The following is a 23,099-nucleotide window of genomic DNA, read 5'->3' as shown; positions in this document are numbered from 1 at the left end:
GTGAAAAGAATGGAAAATATACCAAATCCTCAATTCAATCCTTCTTAAAAACTTTGAATATTTTAAATTACATTATTCAAATTTGATTAATATTAGTAATGAGCTGTTCTCAATACATTGTGCCAAAAGCTGGTGTGAATTTAAATGATTTTTTTAAATTCTAAATCTGAACATTATGTTTTCATGCTGGTCTTTTAAAACATGAAACAAGGATTACTTTGTCAATTAAATTGATAATCTCATGGATATCCGAAATTTATTCTAAATAATCAAAATAAATTATTTCTTTCAGACTTATAAATATTCTTTGCTTCTAACAGTTCAAAATTAAAAATATGGAGACATTCTTAATAATCAGTATCTCCCTTCGTATTTTTTAGTTATGAATTAAATTCACATGATATATTTTCTCTCCTAGGGGGTGAAATAAATCTTGCAGACTAGCGACGGTTTGATAAAATATGACAATTATACAAAAGTCATTTATTAATGTTGGCAAACTAAATATAGAAAGATTAAAGATGATAAGTGGGTGGACGGGGTATTTCATATTTCATTCATAAATGTCATTATCATTTTCATTTTTAATTTAAACGCTACATAAAAAAATAATTTTAATAAATTATTATTTTAAGGATTTCAAGACATTTTAAAGTCGTTTCAGTTTCACAGTACATATATAGGAAGATTTACAGACTCGTTCAAATTTATGTAGAGAGAATGTTTGTGCGACAACACAAACACAAGGATACGACAATCTTGAACGTGCACGAATGAAATTGAAGTTATCGTTTTCAAATATTGAGTTCATTCAAGATTTCGAGAAAAAGTAATTTATTGAAATTGCTCATTGGCCTTGTTGAAGAAAATCTTTAATATATAATCTTCCAAGCTTTTATACTTAGCTATTAAATGAATAATCATCCTTTTTTTAATCTTGATAAATGGTCAGAATTTTTTTTTTTATTTCATCAACATCTTTGCTCAAGCAAGCAAAATAAGCTAAAGGAATAATAGTACATTAACTTCCCACTGTATCTGTAGGATAAGCTTTGAGCCATTCCAACCATACAAACAAACCATAATTCATTACCATCCGGCCATAAACCAGCGGTCATCCGTAAGAAAACTTGCATGCTTGCCCTAATTTAATTTCGTTGAACATCAATATTTTAACACAAACCTTGTTTTAAAGATGTTGTATTATTGTAGTATGTTTTAGTAGTAGTAGTAAACATTTTCTGCGAAAAATGTACTGGCCAAAACATTATGTAATGGGGAGGTTTTATAAGCCATTGACCAGTACTAAATCGAACACTATCCAAACATTGACATTTGTTACAATTATCTAATAAAACTAGCCTATTCCTTTCCTTTGATAGGATGTTCTACTATTCGTTGCCATTTTCAGTCATTTCAGAAGAATCAAACACGACGTGACAGTAACGAACCGACAAGTCGCAATATTAGATTGTAACCAATTCAAAATTCACAACAAAAACACGCTCTCAAACCAATTTCCTTTGACAAAAGTGAAATGCTAAAGGCAAATTCGAAACATGAGTGATTGAAAATTTTGACAACCAAAAAAAAAATACCAGAGAGTAAATTAAGTTACATGAGATACACATGATACACTTTATAAAGTGTACATTTAAAGTAACCATCTGCAATTATAAATATTAATTTCTAATTTGTATAATTACAATTATTCATAAAGATAACTGCTAAATTTAGATACTGTAGGCTACTTAAGCTTAGGTTTGCCACACAAAACTATTTGTCCAGTATCATATGCAAATTTCATATTACAGTATCTCATGTGTATCACATGTGGTGTCGGTATTATGGAAGCTTACCAGCGTAAGTCAGGTTCTATGATACAGGTATCACATGTTAAACACATGATATGCTGTATCATGAAATTTGCCTAAGATACTAGAAATATTTAGATACAGTACTAAGAATTTAGTAAGAGGCAGAATAAGATTACTTTGTAGAAACATTTCTCTACAGTATAAGATGTTTACGGTATGCCCAGGATGTACTAAATCCATCTGTACTGCAACTTTGTATTTATATTTATTAGAAATTTAGAAAATGATATGATCAGAGAAGGGTATTAACCACAAAATTTTTGATGTAAAAATATAAATAAAAACATTATTTATCGGTCATCAAGTACGACACTTACCACTTCTCGTTTCACTATCTGCTGGTTTCATTTGTACCGGATGTTTCATCTGAAAAGATACAAAAAAAAATGTTTCATAATAAATTTTTATATTGTGCTTGTTTTCATTGGGTAATTTGGGTACATCAAGTATTCCCTTTAACCAATTTAGTAGGTCAAGTTTGGGATTTCACTAAAATGGAATGAGTCAGCCAGCCAAAAGCATCTGCATGTTTTATCTTTTGTTTGTTTAATTCCTCTCTTTTAAAAGTCATTTAGTATGCACGTAGAAAAGAACAACGCGATTACTTCACACGTGATAAATCATAAAATAAAACTACCGGAATGTGAATAAAACATATGTAATCAAGCATGAATAAGTATACATTTTATAGAGTACCAAATGTGAAAATTTTACATAACATGCATCTGTAAATATCGCTTGAAACAAGTATAGCATTGATGTCCAGTAACACTAACAATCTTTAATCCAATCCAAAACATCAGAGTTGTCCTTTTTCTTTCTTATTTTTTGTTATTATTACTAGAATATCAAATTTCAACGAGGGAAAGCGATCTCTAAAGGTCGCAGTTGTGCCGTCGTTAATTTGAACCTAATCAACAGAAAATTTGAGGAGTGTAGATGATTAATGGACGCTAATATATGCCAATTAAAATGTTGGCAAATATGAGATTGAGGGTGGAAATAGAGAGTTAGTAACCATGGTAAAATATTGATTTTTGACTAAGCAATAAGCTACATCAAGTTGCGTAGATATTAGTCAAAGGCATGAAATATAGTTTCTAGACAAAAAAAAAATTACAGGAAATTGTGAATTTTAATAATTGCATTTTTGTTCAGCCATTTTAATTTTATCATCTATTTTATAGGAAGTTTCTCCCATGATGATCATGATTTTTTATTTGAGTATCAACTAACAGAATTTATGTTCAGAGATGTGCGTATCAATTTCCCTCTGACGGATGATCCAGTGCTTGTAATGACTTATGTGTCGATAAAGATAAAAATCACTCACTTCAGATGTAAAATCAAACGAACGATCTATCTTGTGACTGCTGATTGTAAAATACTGAAACGAAATACTGGCCCAGGGATGTAATTTTGCTGATGTGAGGTGGGAGAGGTTTCACAGCCTACAGATTAGTCAAAGACTTTCACCCAGTTTTACGATGGCAGCTCATAAAAAAACCTACAATATTCTCTTTTTACTTACTGTATAAGCTGCCATTGTTTCATTTATGAATACTTTATTTAACTTCTTTTACAGTTGAACTATTTCACAAACAAGCCGACATTGTTTCATCTCAAACAATACATGTAATTTATTATAAAACAAGCTAGATTTTACTCCCAAAAAAACTCAATCATTTTTACTTAACTAGTAACTCGGCACAACAAAGAATGCCAAGCCCAAAACAAATTTTAATAACACTAATGGACAATGATATAATTTGAGTAATAAAAAGTATAACAATTTTAAATATAGTTAAAAATAAATAGTAACAAACTACTTTCAGTTGACAGCCTGATTGCTGTTGGATCTACTTTTTATATCTAGATAATATAGCACCCTCTATATTTGGATCAACATAAGCCTAAAGAAAAGGTTACTTTGCTTTCATAATTCACATGTATTTGTTATATTACCGTATATGATTGAGTATAGTTCCAGGCGGCCTAGTTGTGAAATGTGACAATTGGAAGGTGTAGTTGCACTCCGATTACATTAACAATGGAATTGTTTAAAGTCTTGTGTCCAAATTTAGCCTGATTTTAGGGGGTGAGATTATTCCAGTGATTTGTAATAGCCGAAGGCTGGATGGCAATCTTTTAATGTTATCGCAGTTCAAAAGTGATTCTCCATGGAGAGGGAACCAACAAGATGGTAATCAGATATGCCATACGCAGTACGCACTGCTACGCCTATGTTGAGCCTATCTGTGTGAGAACGATACGTTAAGCGTATAAACATGAACGCATTCTATATGATCCTCGTATACAAATAGATTACCAAGAAATTATTTATTCTATTGCGATTAAAAATAATTATACTAAATTTTATAAAAACTTCACTGTGCTTTGACAAGAATATGTGTTGTAATTTATGTGGTCTTAATGTATTATATTAGATTATTATTTTTTATACATTATTATTATACATTTACGGCCGCCATCTTGTTGGTTCCCCCTCCAGTCTGGAGTACGCCCTCTAGTGTTCTTATTACATCTCTCTGGATTATTCTCAACAAGCATAGGATTATACACATATAAGGATTGTACTTGGAGGGTTGACTGTTGACTTACCCCTGGTAGTGTTTTCTTATTGTGTAAATTTTCTTTTGCTACTAAGGCATCTTTCCTAAGATAATATGTGACAAAACAACAACCTGAAAAATACAAAAAAAAAAATCACAGTACATTAGACATTTACAGTTAAAAAAAAAAAGAAAAAACAATTTTAAATCCTAAATAAATAATGATGATTAATTAATTCATGTTGAATTAAAACAAGTTTGGAATTTCTGAAACATGTGATCTCACATGTACAGTAGAGTAATGAAAACCCCAGTTAATATTGTACAACAGATAGTTTGAGATAAATAAATACATTTCTGAGCAATGGGATAGCACCCCATAGATGAAATATGCAGGTATGGAAAGCTACAGTACATAATGTATGTAAATAATGGAAGTACAGTATACTGTATATTCCCATCATCATTGGTTTAAAAGAAGAAATTATAATACATTTTCATAGCAATTCAAGATGTTTGAAGGGTCATTTGAATGGTCAAACCAATCACATGTTTGCATTTAGCCAAGACAGTTCATGCCACAAGTCTGATAATTAATTGTTTTTATTATCTTGTACAAGAAATTACATAACAAATTGTACTCCTACTTTCGTACTTATATCTTGCTTATATAGATCATTTTGCAATCCGATTAATATAAATGGACATTGGTTACCATGACGAAATCGTCGTTACTATGGTATTCCCATTTGTGTCCGATATATTAAAATAAAATTGCTATTCTACTGAACAATAATTTCATATTGATATTTGGAGCCCTTTGGTGGTGATGTTTTAGGATTCTGGCCTTCTCTTAAAATTACAATTGGATCATTTTTTAATATACACATTAATTAACAATGTTTAAGTTGCTCAAATAAACTCACTACTTGTACTTTTATTGTAATTTTGTATATAAACAAGAGCCCGTTTATAGACAAAAAGATCTAAAATAATACACCTGGCAATTAAATAAAATAATTAATTCACAATTAAATTAATTTTAATATCAACATTTTCCATAAACATACTTGAGTACACTACACAAGGATTTTGTCGCCCTCTTTGTTAACCTAATATCTTTAGTTTAATGAAACAGCAGGTCAAATGTCAAATATAGAAAACAAAACATTTAAACTAGTTGATTGCATAATTCAAATCAATTGAATGGATGAAATTGATTTCAGATATAAAATGTTATGATTGAAGTTTGACAAATTATAACATTGTTTTACTACAAACATTGTTTTACTACAGCAGTACTACAGTGTCTATATTTTATATAGGAAGACAAATAAATAAATAAATGTATCTGTGTTGTTTATTTGTTATTAAAATCCATTTTTTTTTAATAAAAAAATATATATTTTTCTATCAGGTTCAATTATAAAAATACAACTTGTTTTTTAAGCACAGCACGTTTCCAATTCATTTGAAAATATTCTGCCTGGGTCTGGATCACTTTGTCAAATGATTGGATATGTGCAAGAACACACAATGCTTCTACGATATTAATTTGAAAGTGTTTTTTGTGCGTGTAAGTTACAAAGAAATTCTCACTGGAATATTAACGGTATTCCTAATTTAGATATCTACCGGATGTTAAATGCGTATTTGTATTTCATTGTGCAAGATTAAAATTATACATTGTATACTATGTAATAATTGTATAACTATGTAATAACATAAAATTTACTGAGAATATGTACAGTATTGTCATGCCAGTTCGTATAGATGTGCAATTTACGTAAAAAATATAGTTACTACGATTCATTTGTATCCAGAATGAAAATTAAGTTATACATCGATTCCACTCCAGAATAATTTATTACTAATCCTCTATAAAATGAACTGGAAATTAATCTAAAAATTCATTTCTTGAATTTCTTGATGTTCACAAAGAACATAGTAAATTGCTTCCTAGTCCACAATACACAAAGAAAGGTCTTGCTATTAAATTCACAAAAGTTATAATAACAATAATAACAATATAACTGTACATTTGCATAATTAATCAAGCAGATAATTGTTGTTAATTGCATAGGAATTCAGGTATAACAGGTTGTTTGTCATGTCTGTATTTTGTAGACATTAGAACATTTGTTAAAGTTGAATTCACAATGGCACTGCGACTGGAGGAGATTGATATTCTTAGGCCCTGTTCATACCTATGGCATTATAGCGTTTTAGTGCAAGACTAATTTTTTATCTTAACACTAATTTTGAGAGCTGAGAGTACAGTGTAAAGAATAAATAAAACGTGGGCATGAGCTCATAAATATGCAAAAATAAATGTGCTTGATGACGTACTGTACTTCTTTGATAACGATAAGCTTCTCTGTGTCTGAACATCTTGTTTTTGTCTCTGCGGAGTATAATTTGACCTAAATATTATTGCTGTACGCTAGATACGCTATATAACTCCAGTGCGAACATAGAATTAAATAACTCAAATCTTTCATTCTGTTACCAATTCTGCATGTATTTTCACAACATTTTATTATTTAATTATGGATTTTACTAGCATAAGTGCAAGAACTCCAATACAGAACTGATGAAAAATAACACAATAACCTGGTTTTCAAGGAAATGCTAGTCCACTGAGGAATCCTGTTCATTCAACTTTATGGCTACAGATTTCTCCAAGTAGCGTGTAAAATCTTTAAGAAAACTTGCACAAGCTACAGTACAGAAAGAAAGTACTGCAACTTTACCTACGAAGTAGCTTCGTAGATAGAACGTAGGCTACGTTGTTGGCTTCGTAGGTTCCATTGTTTGGCTTCGTAACCTCAATAAACAACTTTCAATGAGCTACGTTCTGAACTTCGTAGGGAGTTCGTAACCTATATAAACAACCCTGCGATGTTCTTAGTGAAGTAATTAAGAAGGTGTGAAATTAATGTGTTAAATTTAACTGGCGGAGGACCAAGTTGTAAATTACTAAAAAATAAATAATATTTTTTAATCGTAATCTTTTCCTTCGTGCGTGTTTACCTACTCAACGGCGAATATAAATTTCCCACGATGTAAACGTAGAGACACGATCCAACACAGGTGAACCGCAACGAACAGGCCAACTAATAATAATATAGCGAACGTCCAGTCCATCCAGAAACGATGCCGAGAAAAAAAAGATCGTAAACAATTCATTCTAAATATAGTATCAGAACGTTCAATCGGTCGCTCAAAAAGACTGCCGACAGAAGACCGTAATTAATACAGACCTAGTTTTTTTTGGTCACATGGCATGAAACGCGATACTCTCTGCTTTACCGCAATCTTCCACGTGTTTTTTTTTAACTTAGTACAAGAGGGTGGCTGCCGGTCTGACGACGATTAATATTAAGATCGTGTACCTGGATTTTGTGTCACATGACATGAAACATAATACTCTCTCTCTGAAACTGCTCACATGTTTTTTCCACTCCAAATTCTGTTCGGCTTTTTTCTTTACACATGTCGTAATCATTTTAAAAGGCCTAAGCCAGGCCTATGTTAAATCTTAATATGGAATATATATTTATTTTGCATATATTTTGTTGGGTTAGGTGTCGTTGTTTTTATAATTCGTAGGTATTCCAAGGTAGGATTAAATAATTTTTAGTGTAGGCCGCCGAAACAGGCTAGCCTCGACTCTCTCTACGTGAGCTGAGGTCCACCGGCCCGATGTCGTTTCGTCGGCGGATTTCCGTTCAAATTAGGATAACCTGTTAGGGCGGCTACAAAAATTGACGTCTACTATCTTTAGATAGGATTTTAATTAGCAAACAATACATTGTTTGTCTGCATTGTCAATGCTTCTAAAGGCGATAACAATGGTGTTTACTAGCCCTACGAACCACCCTACGTAGGCGCGCCTAGATAATTATCATAACAATACATCGTAGGCTACGAACAATACATCGTAGGCTACGAACAATACATCGTAGGAGAGAACAATACATCGTAGGCTACGAACAATACATCGTAGGCTACAAACAATACATCGTAGGTTACAAACAATACATCGTAGGCTACGAACAATACATCGTAGGAGAGAACAATGACCTACGATCTACCTACGCGTAGGCTACGAAAGGCTACGCGTAGATACGAAGCAGTAATTTCTTTCTGTACTGTATTGGCAATATCACACAATATTACACTGTTAGATTCACCAAGCGATTAATTCACAGCCATAAAATCTGCACAGGTTCAAGGCTCTCCTCACCCACACTGTAGTTCTGGAGGTACAGTACAGTAGGTCTTATTCGATAAGGATACGAGTTTACACACGTCTACAAAACAAATAATTGCCGTTGGGAGCAGCCCGACATGAAGGTACCCTTATCCATAAAAATAATTTTCAAAGGAGCTTGACAAAGTTAGTCGTATTTTGAAGGTGTTGACGTTTTCTGATGTCTATTGGTAGTGTATTCCTTCCGACATTTATTTCATTGCACTGTGTTACTGTATAAATTAAATCGATCTAATCTAACGAAGAAATTACCATTCTCAAATTCACTCAAATCATCGCGGCATGCTTGAAGAGCACCTAGAACATGTTTTTAAAACTACAGTATTGGTCAAGAAGTTATAAGCATCCCAGCAACCTATTCAATAAAGGTCGTGGCCTGTCTGTAGCGTCCCATAACGCACAAACTACTTCATGCGATTCATCAAACTGTGCCACTGTCAACGTCAAAACAGTGAGTTACTAACTGGACTCTAGATCTTGAATATTGTTTTCTTTACAAACTAATATTTCACTATTTAAATAGAGAAAATGTTCTAATGAATGAATACAGACATGATATTGTGTACTATGAGAATACTTCTGAATAATGTATAATGAATCCAAGGTCGAAACAAAGAATACAATGAAGCGCTTTTGTCTATAAATAGACCATCATATTTTAATGTTGGTCAATGTATTCAAAGGATAAATTTTCAGGTGAATCCAATACAAAAATGTAGGTTTTGTATTGTAGTTTACAGATTTACTCTTAATTACTAATTCAAACTGCAACAATTTAATAACTAAATTTTTTTTGCAAAATGTCTTTACATTTTTGGCAAATAAATCTATGGTCTATAGTAAAACAGATGAGAAATTCCACAAAATATGCATTCAAGCCATGAAACATTTAATAAAGAAATTAAAAAACAACAAATCACTATCTATTTACACACTCTACATCACACTATAAATGTATATTATTACAATACTGTAAGTATTGCTTTCCAATTGTTAATAAATAAATGAATGCTATGAATTGATGTTGTACAGTAGTCTAGCCTGGAAAACTACACAAACCAACTAAATACACGCTTCATGATACTGCAGGTTTTTATTTCTTAAATTTAATTTATCTGTGAAGTCTATAGTTTTCCCACGCCCTCTTAATGCTTTTAATTTCTTTATGGCATAGACAAATGGAACGGATTAAATTATGAGATGACTCTCCTCGCAGAACACACCAGCACTGCATTCTATTGTATCCAACAACAGGGTGTTACAAAAGTAAACAAAGAGGCTCACATACTTTGTTGCTTATTTATATAATACAAACATTTAGATTTTTTTTTATATTTAGTACTCACTCACGCACTCAAAGCTGCCCAATCAGCCAGCTTACCTTTACTCTCATTTGTATCTTTATCCTTGAGAACTTTCAACTGGTATACGGGCCCACCATACGTTTCTAACATTTCTCGCAATTCCGTTTCGGGCATATCCTTTGGGATCTGTCCCACAAACATTTTGACAGAGTCTGGCTCGGGCTGCGGTGACTGTGGATGCCCATGCACTGGGTCTCCTAGAACCCCTTGGTCCATCATGGTATGATTGTTATACATATATATCTGAAAATTAAAAGAAATGGTACAAAATAATACAAAACTAATAAATAAAACAATGACAAGAAATATTACATAAAAACCATGACAGACACAACACTTGAACACAGAAACATCAAAACATTGTTAAAATAATAAACATAAATGTATGTGTGGTGGTAGACTTGAGCGCAAAATAAATGTACAGTACTGTACCTCACAAACTAGCATAAATGTGCGCATTGCACTATTACTTATTAGTTAAATCAGAAAATAAAACGTTATTACTTTGATCTACCCAACAAATAAAAGCAGTTTCACATATATTAACCCATCCATTTTTTCATAAAACCACATCAAAGTATAATAATTCCTTAATATAAGTAAACCTAACAAATGATAGTGACCAATATTGATACACTATACATTTTTATAAATATAATCGCATAGTCATATATCTCGTATCAGATATCAGCTGAGAAATTACACGGCAGGTTATGGAAAAAAATACGAAAAGCAATGACGTCATCATCAAGGCTTTATTTGCCAGTCTACTTGAACCTCATAATTAATTAAATACATCTTGTTGCATGTTCTTTTTCTACATCAAGACCATGTCTCCTGCAGGATAATGTGGTTTTAAGCGCTCAACGTCTAGCCAAAATTGTGTCCTTTGCATAGAAGGCTTTAGACTTGCCCCAGGTCTTTTGCATGTTGTTACCACCATTCAACATTTTAATTCATGTCTGTATCCCAGCTCAAATATTATACATATGAAACGCCATGTGTGTCAAAATATCTTTAAAAAGTGAATTTAATTGAATTGTTTGTTTTCCACAGGGTTTTCCTCTTGTTTTAGATTGAAATTGGTCAACAAATTAATAAATAGATCAACAATATCTGGATTATTTATTAAACTCATTTAGTCTTCACTTAACAAAACCATGTTTTTAAATAAAAAATTTATTTTATTATACTTAAAAGTTAATACCAGCTAAGCCTTTTATAATCATCCCATGATTTTTGACATTTTTATTTATTTTTGTAATTTAGTCCGTTCTCTGTTTAATCCATGCATATATATTGAACAGATGCAAGTGTTAACTGCATTAATAAACAAACTGTACAGGTATACCGTAAATTACTGTACATTCGTTCATTACGACATGTCAATAACACAATAAGGAGATTATACACTAGTCAGGAAGGCAATACACACAAATAGTATACCAAAAAGTGTAATAACACAAGTCTATAAAATATTAATACCAGAAACATTAATTTATCAATATCAAAGATTCGTATCTAATCACGCATAATGTTCCTATAATGTATTGTACAACACATCTGCCAATGCTATTCTATGTGGTAGATAATTAAATTATCACCACACAAACACACTGATGGGTTATTTTCTTGTGCTTTCTATTATAGTATAGAAAGATATTATAAAGAAAAATAAAGTTCTACTACTGTACAGCTTGCAACAATTTGGGATAACTTTATTCCTAGAAATAAAATATCACTCCTGTATTTTGGAATTCATATTTATTGTCAACATACAACAAGTATCTACAGTACAGTAACTATTAACCAAATACAGATTTTATAGGGTTGTACGGTGTAATCTTTTCTTTCGTTTAGTGATTGGCTTCAACAACGGTTACAAATTAAGAAAGTTAAATTTACAGTTCAAAAATATTATTTGCAAATCATCTGGCCAAACCCATCATTGTTGTTGAGAGCAAGCTATTGTGATCAGGAACAATATTTGAAAAGAAACATTTGTTGTCGCACATTACATCACAGATCTTTTAACAATGATCATTAGGCTAAACAATTAAAACAAAGATTATTTTGATGACTAAAACAGCACTAGTCAAGCCTAGAACAAACACTGTTCAAATTGGGTATAAAGCCCAGTGAGAAATACCAACATGGAGATCAATAATTTGTCAGAGACACTGTTCCATAAGTACTATTTAGTGCAACAGTGACGCAAGGCTTATTAGGCACAATATTCTCAAACCCGATAAAGGTATTCAAAAGCTCTATTCAACTGTGATGTGCTTGTTACGTTTCACAATGCAAGCACTGCCTGTGAAATGGGGTGTATGCTATGCACACACAACCCTGCCGACCCAGCCAAAAATTTGAAATTAATCGAGAATGGAACAAATGAAACTGAATAATCAAGCATAAACCGCGTAAATTAAAACCGTTTTTATTTTTCATTCCTTACTGAAAAAAGACAATAAGTTAAGGTTGATATTTAACTTTTTATAGACATACTGATCTAAACAAACTAAAGCTCTGTCTATACTATCAAACTTTATGCGACAACAAAATGTGATGTGCCCATACAGTATATGGACATGATGTCATATCACTACCATATTTAAGTATCACTACCATATTTGGGCACATCAAACTAGTTTGATACTAGTGTACACAAAATTTAAGAATCATGAGGCTAGAATTAGGATCCATGACATAGGAGGCCAAGAACATTGAATAAGAACACAAATATTTTACATCATATTAATGCAAGCATACTGACTGATTTTATTCGCATTACTACAATAGAAGGAAATAAAACGACTCATTAAGGAATTACTAGAGATCTCTGTAGACACTCTAGGGCGATGCGCTCGATAAAATAAATGACAATGTGCCATTAAAATATTTACATGCAACATTGATACCATACAAGTTTGCTTACGTAAACAACATTTGGTTCATAATACGATATTGAATAGAATATTTTGGTCATCTTCTACAAGTATGTTGTATTTTTGGTTATTACTACTACAGAAAATATCATCTTTTTGATGTTAGATAATTAATCTTATTAAATGCAATAAATTCAACCAAACTTTGACGCAAACGTTTATAATCATAAGTGAATATGTCCTCGGAAAAAAACGTAGTGAATTAATTAAGTTTCTGACAATGATCCAACAATGACAGGCAGTTTGCATAATTGCTCTATGATTAAGTAATATAATTTGTTAAATAAACTTATTTACACAAATTGGAAATTGAGTTACTTACATAAGTAATTCAATGCCTATTCCAATAAATATTCATAATGTTTGAATGTAAAGACTTTTGGAACATACAAGGCTATCACTACGTCAAGTGTGTGGGAACTGAGTATCAATACATTGGTTCCTATGTTTGTACTGTAACAGTTAATTTATGTTTACAGTATTTGATGTTGAATATTAAAACAACCTGAACAGAATTGAAACTTTTTATGAGAAATAATAAATATTACAAACAAACAAACAACCCTATTGTGAAATCAGTGTACATGTGTAACAAACTAACATATACTTTTTAATTGTTGCGGTAACTATAGGTATGCTAGATAAAACGAACATACAATTTATTTCTGAAAACTATTTTGTTTAAAGTATCATTCACACAGTAAAATATGTAAATAAAAGTTGTTTCATAATCCATGGTATGTATGTAATTAACAATAAATATATTGATTTGTGCTCTAGTAATTAATTTTATATTATATTATGATTCAAATTACTGGTTATCAATCAGTTTGTAGTTGGATAGTAATTATTAGTTTAAAGTACATGTTCCCTGAATCTGAATGAAACTTGTTAATGTCCTCGTCTTGATATAGCTTAAAATACATTGACAATTTAATTAACAAAATAATGAAAATTCATTGCAATGTAATTGAATGAAAATCCCATGAAATCAGCGAACAGTGGTTTATTGTTAAATTTTAAAAAATCACAATTTTTCATGTGTTACTATTATTTATTGCTATCAACGGTTCATCAGTTCCTAAAACTTTCAACACAAAAATTATCACGCGATAGATAACCATTCACACGATAACATTTTAGATTATTAACTTTAAAACTAGTTGACAGAATTACGAGTAAACTTTATACTCCTATCCTATGGTTAGAAATCATCGCGATCATGTGCATCCAATTGCATTATGGGAACCGAGAATATTCGATAGAAATATACGACCTGGGTAATAAATAAAAACGTAATAATCTGGCATCCAATATATGACCCACAAAAGGGCACATGAGACCACTTATGCTAATAATAGAAAATATTATATTAACCGTGGGGATGTAATGTAATTTATACAAGCTCGGAAAGTATGAATAGGTCTGTGCATTGTATTATTCATTCACTTTATTATTAGTACGCTATTAGTTGTAGGATATGAGCTTCCAGGGAGCTTACCATGAAATGGAAAAGGATCTTTAACAACTAGCGAAAGATCATCGATGTTAGAAAATAGAATGTTAGGCTACAAATTTACATTTTCGTTTTCAGTTCGATTATGCGGATTAATTAACTGCATCGTGAACAGAATGTATCATGAACGAGCTTGACATTTTTAAATAATACATTTTCAAGTAACTTCACAAAACTATAGTTTCAATTACAACTTCTAGAGTCGACAGAGCAGTGACGCATCAGAAAACGACTCTCAAAATGGCCACCATCCTCTATTATAATTGTATACAAAAAATAATCTAATATTATACACATAAATCAACACATTTTTTTTGTTAAATATAGTAATATTTAATAATAACAATAAATGAAAATTTATATAGTACCAGTATACTCCATCCAAGTTGAGCTATTTGCATTAATAACTCGTAAAAAAAAACAACATTGATTTTAATATTATTTTAATTATATTGTTAATGATGAAATAATAATTTGTTGCTAATACATCTACGGTCTCTTGTAGTACTAGGGCTATTAGCATTTAAAACATTTTATTACAGACTACAAATATGAGCACATAGCCAAACATAAATGTGACCAACTCATGTGCACAACTACTTTTTAAACAAGGTTCTGGAAGATGCTACGGTATTTATTGGGCAATCCATGATATCGCACTCACTTGCCTGTCTAGACTGCAAATTCTTCCACAATCCTATCTAACTAGGCCTAATCCTTTTCTTCACATAGAAAATATAGAGCTACTGTAGGCCTAGTAGTAGTATGCCTAGGCTGCTCTATTTTACTAATCCAGTCTAGGCCTAGGCTGAAGAGATAAAGTAAAGTTTATTTTCTTGTGTGGGCAGTGTCAAATAATGACAACATTTGCAAGACCTACAGTAGGAATTTTAATAAATTCAAGTCACTATTATTACCAATGGTGACAAATCTTGCACTTTCTAATATAGAATAATTTGAGTCTAGGAAACAAGGAGTAAATTGGTTTGTCCACATGGTTCTGGCACCAACACAGCATGGCCTAGCCACACTGTTTTGTCATGCAAAGCTGCCTTGCTGACTGCAGGCCATACACACGGTGAATAATGAAGATAAGCCTGCACTTTAATAAACAAGCATTCTCCGGTTTCACAACAAATATCATCAGTAAATTGTTTGTTTAGAAACAATCCTGTACCACAGCTACAGAAATATGTAATATGATAGAATATTAACAGAACTCACCAAAAATAAAGATTTATATACGTTTCCAATGCTTTTCAAGAAGAATGTAGGCCCACACTCTCAGCTCACTACAGCAATTTACCATGTGCTATTACAATCTCTCTATACACACACACAATGCTGTGCAATGAATAGCTGAGCCTTAATTACTGGATCGTACCATTATGTTGACAGGGTACTTATTGTGTTTAGATAATTGCAGAGCTCTCTCAGATCAATACTAACTCGCACCGCATAGATTTGCATACTAATAAAAACTAGAATTGTAAATGTAGACAACAAAAATCAATGATAATCAAATCTACCTAATAGGTGTTATTACATTCGTTCATATAGCGTTTCATACTATTCAATGAAGTTCAGCATTCACTCTGCATATCATTACATAATTGTAACTATTTTTACCGCATGACATTAAAAAGGAAAGAATTTAAAATTAATTTTTAAACTGACAGCAGGCTAAATATAAATTATTAGTATATAGGAATATATTTTGATTCATGATGCTATGAAATCAATAGTAGAAATAATAAAAAAAACTTATTAAATTTTAAAATGTGAGGTATACTGTATTTACTGCAAACTACTCTAATATGTAGACATATTTTTAATAGTTTTTTTTTAGATTTTATAAAGAGAATCCATAAACATTTACTTTTATTTTAATATTGACTTATTATTACTTTCACACCCCATTCTCTTATATTTTTTTTATTGAAAGTGCAATTAATATTTGTTTTACTGAAGATTTCAATTACTGAACTTGCTCTACTGATTTTAAATAGTAAAAAATTCTGGTATTTTAAAACTGTGTCTATATTTAGCTAGAGCTATTTCCTAGTGTCCAGGATTTTCCTAGAGACTCCAGGTTCATTGAAAACCAATAACTTATTCTGACAATTAAATTAACTGAAGTAATTCCATCAGGGTATTATAATCAATCAATAATAATATGATAATGATAATAATTCTATTAATAAACATATTATATTTAATCAACAGTGGCAAAATTATAATCTATTATTAAAATGTTTGTAATCTATAGGGTATTACAATATACTTATCTATATTAACCATTAATCATTTGAAAACTGCAAACATTGCTGTACATTATCAAAATGCATGTTTAACACTGTAGAAATACAAGAGCCACTGAGTAGTTGGCAGTATCTTCAATTAGCATTGTACACCAACAATTTTACAAAATTGGAAGTGGGTGGGATAGGGGGAGGGGTGAGGTCTAGTAGAAAGCTAAGGTACAAAGCATATTTTTTAAATTCCAGTACATATTTTTCTTCTCTGTTGTAAACAAATGTTTTCAGCCGGCCAAAGGCTGCTTGTTTTGTTTTCTATATACAGTACCATATATAAATATATGTCCCTAAATTTTTGTGAGGGGATAGGGTCTCTTCACATTTGATAGAACACCTGTAATGCTCTGTCTACACTATCAACTTCATGTGACAAAAAAATGTGATGTGCCCATATATGGACATGATGATGTCATATCACTACAATATTTGGTCACATCACACTAGTTTGATAGTGTTAGACTTAAGATTTGACTCAAGCCCAGATAGCATGTTGACGTGCTTCTCACAAATCCCCTGTGACTCCCACCCCCACTCCACTACACAGATTGGTGTCCTTTGGGAGGGAGAAACACCCTTGAGATAAATGCTTATAGAAGCTATTATAATTATATCAAAATAGCATTATTGGAATATCCACTAGGCATTGAAATAAAATGTCAAGCCCAAGGGGTACTCAAATAAATGAGATACATATTCACATGAGGCAATAATGATGAATACATCTGAGCATGCTCTGCTCTGACGTATAACATGTTTTATCCGGGTGAAGTACATCAAAAGAACAAATATCCCTATATAATAATAGTATAAGCTCTGTCTACATTATCAAACTTTATATGAATGCCCATATATGGACATGATGATGTCATATCACTACCATACTGTATTTGGGTATATCACTACCGTATTTGGTTTGATAGTGTAGACAGGGCTTTAGATTAGTAGTTATCTATTTCAAGGATATTACAATATACTCATTTACTAATGTCATGTACATTAAAAGCAAGATGATAAATGACCAACCATGGAAATATTATTTTATATTCACTTTAAATAACTTTTTAAATTTTTTAGTACAATTATAAATTTTGCTTTTGTATACTACATTCAATAATCTTATTACAAATTATGCAAATTTTACAACTAATTTGTCACAATACTGGTTACAATTATGATGATAATGTTGGTGACAAGATATTGATGGTGACAATAACGATGATCCAACTGACTTTCTCAACATCATCGACAAACTCATTTGTCATAATATGATGACCCAATCAGGACAAGTCAAATAAGGAAAGCAGATTATTAAGAATGAATAGTACACGCACTTGCCAGTGGTCAGTTCATCACGTTCCACAATACTTAATCAAAATACAATAATAACTATATGTAACCAAAGCTTTGAAAAAGAGCGCATAATACCGATTACAGTGTGATATCTATACTTAATTGCACAATGCCCGGAATATCATTACCTACCGGCATGAAAGTAAGTGAAATATAAGATTGATCAAAGATGTGCTTACTTGAACGTTAGATTAGAGATTTACATACAATTTTTACATGCTGATTTACCATCCGCACATGCAATAAATTCAATAAAATGTTTACTTACAACACTTTTTTTAATCAAAAGTGATTAATACTATATAATAGTCAAGTTCATACAGAATTATAAAATATCTTTGTCTTTTCACCAAATTTAAAATGACACATTGCCATAAATTGGCAGGAAATCTTAAAATATAAATATGTAAATTTAATATCAAAATTGTTATTAACTTTGTCCAGATTTTTTCACTAACATGTTACATTTGAATATAGTAACATTCATAGGTCAGGTCAAAGGTCGTTGAAAACCCTTCATAGCAGGGGTGTGATTAGGCTTATAAGAATTAGGTCAATCTACTACCAACTGTGAGTACATGTTATATCGCACCTACACAAATACATACACACATTTGATGAAGAAAAATAATATAACTAAAAACAACATGGGAGGTCAAATAAATTAAACATACTGACATACTGTAATAATATTAAACGGAATGACATCCTAATTATGCAAACTGGCTTTATACTAACTAATAATTGTATAGGTCTTAAGATATTTATTTTATTCCATTCTGTAAGGGGCGGGTTTCCCGCTGTTGAATGAGATTATGAAATAAATAAATAAAATATGCAAATCATATGCATTAACTTATGCATTATGCAAATTAGTTATTATACTTTAACTACCAAATAATTGAAATTGCTTTTTTGTAAACTTCTGTGGTTCAATCATAATACTTGATAATAATACTGTATTTCCTCATCACAATAAATTAGAATTGATATTTTTTGTAAATGATACCTTTCAAACTATTTAATATCAAATATATTAGCATGTAAAATAACTTACAGTAGTCTAATTGACAAGGAATTTGCTACAAATTCAGACATAATTGAAACACTAATTCACCATGTTTAAACAATTTACTTATTTGTATACATACAACCATAGTTAGTATGCTTTATCAAACAATAGACTCTACATAATTAATTGATTATAAACTATTATTGTAAATTTAAGCAAATATTTACATTGTGGTTAACAGTTATCCATAAATAGAAAAGGCAATTACATAATTGCATTTTACTTGTTTCATTTATTTATTTATTCCACCAGCATAATATTAATTACATATATCATATCATAAAAAGATGCTGGCCAGAGGCAGCTTCGTTTGGTAAAATTGCTGTAACTAAAATGCACCAGCTAAATCTTATATTTTACCGACAGAAAAATATTTCAGTTAAAATATAGAGAATATTTTAATATTTTGAAATTAACACACTGACTATATAAATACAACAGTGAGAAAAAAACATAAAATTGATCAATTATTTGCATTGAATGCTATAGAAAATGGCACGGGTATCGATTAATAAACGGTGCATAAAAGCTTACAAGGTCAGTGAGAAATACATTTCCATTGCATTTGTTCCCTGCCTGGGTTCACGGCGATTCAGAAATGAATTTTTTCTGCCTGTGGCAATTAATACCAAATGCACTATTTTAACTCGGAAGCTCTTGCCAAACTAGGCATGTAGAAACACAAATAATAATTAGTATGCGGTGGTAGGTCACAAAAAAACTCTAAAAGGACCTTCCCGCCCATCGCAGAGAGAATAAAGAGCATGAATAAATGCTAATTTTGGCTCTTAAATGTTTTGTGCATTCTTCTGAATCATGAAAACAACTTATTTTGTTTATTATAAACATATATTATTGTAGATACCCTTTCCCATCGCCTAAAGTTCTGTCCACACTATTAAATTGTATGTGACAAAAAAGTGACACATGAAAATGATGATGTGATATCACTACCATATTTAAGCATAATCACTACCATATTTAAGAACATCACTACCATATTTAAGCACATCACTACCATATTTAAGCACATCACTACCATATTTAAGCACATCACTACCATATTTGGCCACATTACACTTTTTTTTGTCAAACTAGTTTGATAGTGTAGAAAGAGCTTGACAAGAGTTTATTCACATACCGGGACACACACACCATACAAAACGCAGTTTGTGTAAATTCAAGAACTTGATTGGCGATGTGAAAGTGTGTTTGCACATACTTACTTGGTGTCTTTTCATGTTGTCAATAAAGTTTTGTAGATCATTTACAACAAATGCAATACATTTATTTCAATTCCTTTTTCCAATTATAAATGATAGTATTGAATAATAAGAATACTATTAGCTAGATAACAACAGCTGACAAGTACGACTACAGCAAAAGTGATCTTTAATTTGAAGAAGACATATTATAACCAAAATGCAAATACCTTGGGACTAACAATGCTTAAACTGCAATTGAAAATCTGGTGGTATAACCGCAGTAGAATTACTAAAGGTCACTAGGACTGTTAAACTATTGCTATAATTGTGGTTTTATACAAAGATTTTTGAAGAAAGAGTTTATTTCACGGTCAAATGACTTATTTAACAAAATTACAACAAATTAAAATTACAAAGAACCATTATTCTAGAATGTTTACTTTTTGTATTCTTGTATAAACTAGGCTAAAATTAGTTATTATTAGTTATATTTCACATAATATGTCATTACGTTTATATGATTTGAATAAAAGCCCTAGACTATATTGTTGGTTCTGGTTTTTTAAGCTCTGTCTACACTATTAAACTTTAGCTTTAATACAAGTCCAACCCCCAGACTTGATCCAATGTTGTGTTTAAGTGGGAAGCTTCAACCAGGGAGGTGAAACTACTTTCTGTGGTATCATTTTTCTGTAAAAGATTTTATACTAAATATAACAATCCATTTTTTTTTTTACAATGCAATGTATAAAGTTTAAATAGCTAAAGTTTAAGTAGCTAAAGGCAATATAGACTTTAGCAGCTGCACTGATTGCCCCTAGAAATTCACAATACATCATCCTAATACCTAGCATACAACCAAAACATGAAGTTACTCCGTATTATCGATTTGGATGTCTTTTTTCCTATTTGCTGTCTTAAAAATAAGATTTCAATCTTCACTTTTTCTTTCAATCTGAAGTGTTTCTTTTCAATTTTCACTGTTTCTTTTCAATCTACACTGTTTCTTTTCAATCTTTGCTTTATCTTTCAATCTTTGCTTTTTTTACAATCTTCACTGATTCTTCCAATCTCCACTAATTCTTTCCATCTTCACTGTTTCTTTTCAATCTCCACTAATTCTTTCCATCTTCACTGTTTCTTTTCAATCTTCACTGTTTCTTTTCAATCTTCACTGGTTTTTTTCAATCTTCACAGTTTCTTTTCAATATTTACTGTTTCTTTTCAATCTTCACTTTTTCTATTCAATCTTCACGGTTTCTTTTCAATATTTACTGTTTCTTTTCAATCTTCACTTTTTCTATTCAATCTTCACTGTTTCTTTTCAATCTCCACTGTTTTTTTTCAATCTTCACGGTTTCTTTTCAATATTTACTGTTTCTTTTCAATCTTCACTTTTTCTATTCAATCTTTACTGTTCCTCCAACAAACATGATCTTATTCTTTCTGAGAATTTCAATGAATTTGAAATCAAATTTCTCAGAAACTATTCTCTTGCCTTAATAATTTATTCCTTTTTTAATTTATAGATAATAAATTTATTTCTGTTAAAAGGTGATTTTTTGTATAGTGCTTAGTTCGCTTCATTGACATTTCTATAATGTTGTTAATAACTTCATGTTTTTGTGTATTGCCATGTATGTCATTTTCTTGATGACAGGTTCAATTTTAACCTTAAACATACATTTTTAAGTTTTATTTATTCATTAAATTAAGTCTGTATCTACTTTAAAAATTATTTATTCTTATTATTTTTTATATATCTATTGTATCATTTTACTGTTTAAGCTTTAAGCTCTGTCTACACAATCAAACTAGTTTGTCAAAAAACTTGTGACATGCCCAAATATGGTAGTGATATGCCCAAATATGGTAGTGATATGACATCATCATGTCCATATATGGACACTTCACATTTGTCACATAAAGTTTGATAGTGTAGACAGAACTTAAGACTCTTCTTACTCCTGGTTATTATTCATTGGCGACAAAATATATCATAATTATCATCTGTAACACAGAAAGTACATATAGTACAGAGATTAATCATAAAATATAAATAAATATACTGTATTTAATAATAAACAAATAAATTAATTACAATTGTGAATGTAATCAAATAATACTACATATTATATTACATAATTTACATAATGTATTTGTTTTCTTTAATAATATGCCATATCCTATTCCCAAATAATCACCAACATTCTGTTTTCATCAGTTTAGCTGGAATTATACAAATTATCTGCTTCTACTGATCTAATTATGACTGTGTAATTAATAGAATTGGTGCCATAAAGGACTCGAAGGCAAACGTAAACGAGAGACAATCAAAGTTCTTTCACTTTGCAACGATTACTAGAGTGTCATCCATTGATCTGGTACCTTCTGCATAGCCTACGGATTAATCAACAAAGTCTCTGTCAAAGTGATAAACCTATAGTGTGGATAGGTATATTGTACAAATGTCCGTCGTCATGAAAAAATCCTATAAAACAAGTATCTAAAGTATAAAGCTCTGTCTGCACTATCAAACTTTATGTGACCAAAAAATGTGATGTGCCCATATATGGACATGATGATGTCATAGCACTACC

The 23,099-nt window shown here is 30.9% G+C and overlaps 2 protein-coding genes across 16 annotated transcripts in view; one reads left to right on the top strand and one right to left on the bottom strand.

The window, feature by feature from the left end:
• The window catches only part of LOC144839116 (serine/threonine-protein kinase 33-like), a 241,960-nt gene that overhangs the window by 56,137 nt on the left and 162,724 nt on the right, over positions 1–23,099 (top strand). The window lies entirely within an intron of this gene.
• LOC144838865 (CUGBP Elav-like family member 2) overlaps positions 1–23,099 on the bottom strand; it is a 111,071-nt gene that overhangs the window by 41,728 nt on the left and 46,244 nt on the right. For 14 of the 15 annotated variants that reach the window (XM_078694401.1, XM_078694384.1, XM_078694405.1 and 11 more), the window contains 3 exons: positions 10,108–10,333; positions 4,500–4,582; positions 2,195–2,243 (listed from right to left, as the gene is read on the bottom strand). In XM_078694401.1, the coding sequence (XP_078550527.1) occupies positions 2,195–2,243; positions 4,500–4,582; positions 10,108–10,327 (352 nt within the window). In that variant the 5' untranslated portion in view covers positions 10,328–10,333. Of the gene's footprint in view, positions 1–2,194; positions 2,244–4,499; positions 4,583–10,107; positions 10,334–15,778; positions 16,030–23,099 lie in introns of those variants that run through there. The other variant, XM_078694404.1, reaches the window with a different exon arrangement.

This window comes from Antedon bifida, chromosome 1 (genome assembly GCF_963402885.1).
Source record: "Antedon bifida chromosome 1, ecAntBifi1.1, whole genome shotgun sequence".
In the NCBI taxonomy this organism is placed as follows: Eukaryota; Metazoa; Echinodermata; class Crinoidea; order Comatulida; family Antedonidae; genus Antedon; species Antedon bifida.
The sequence above is the reverse complement of the archived record's forward strand: the minus strand, read 5'-3'. Positions and strand labels throughout refer to the sequence as shown.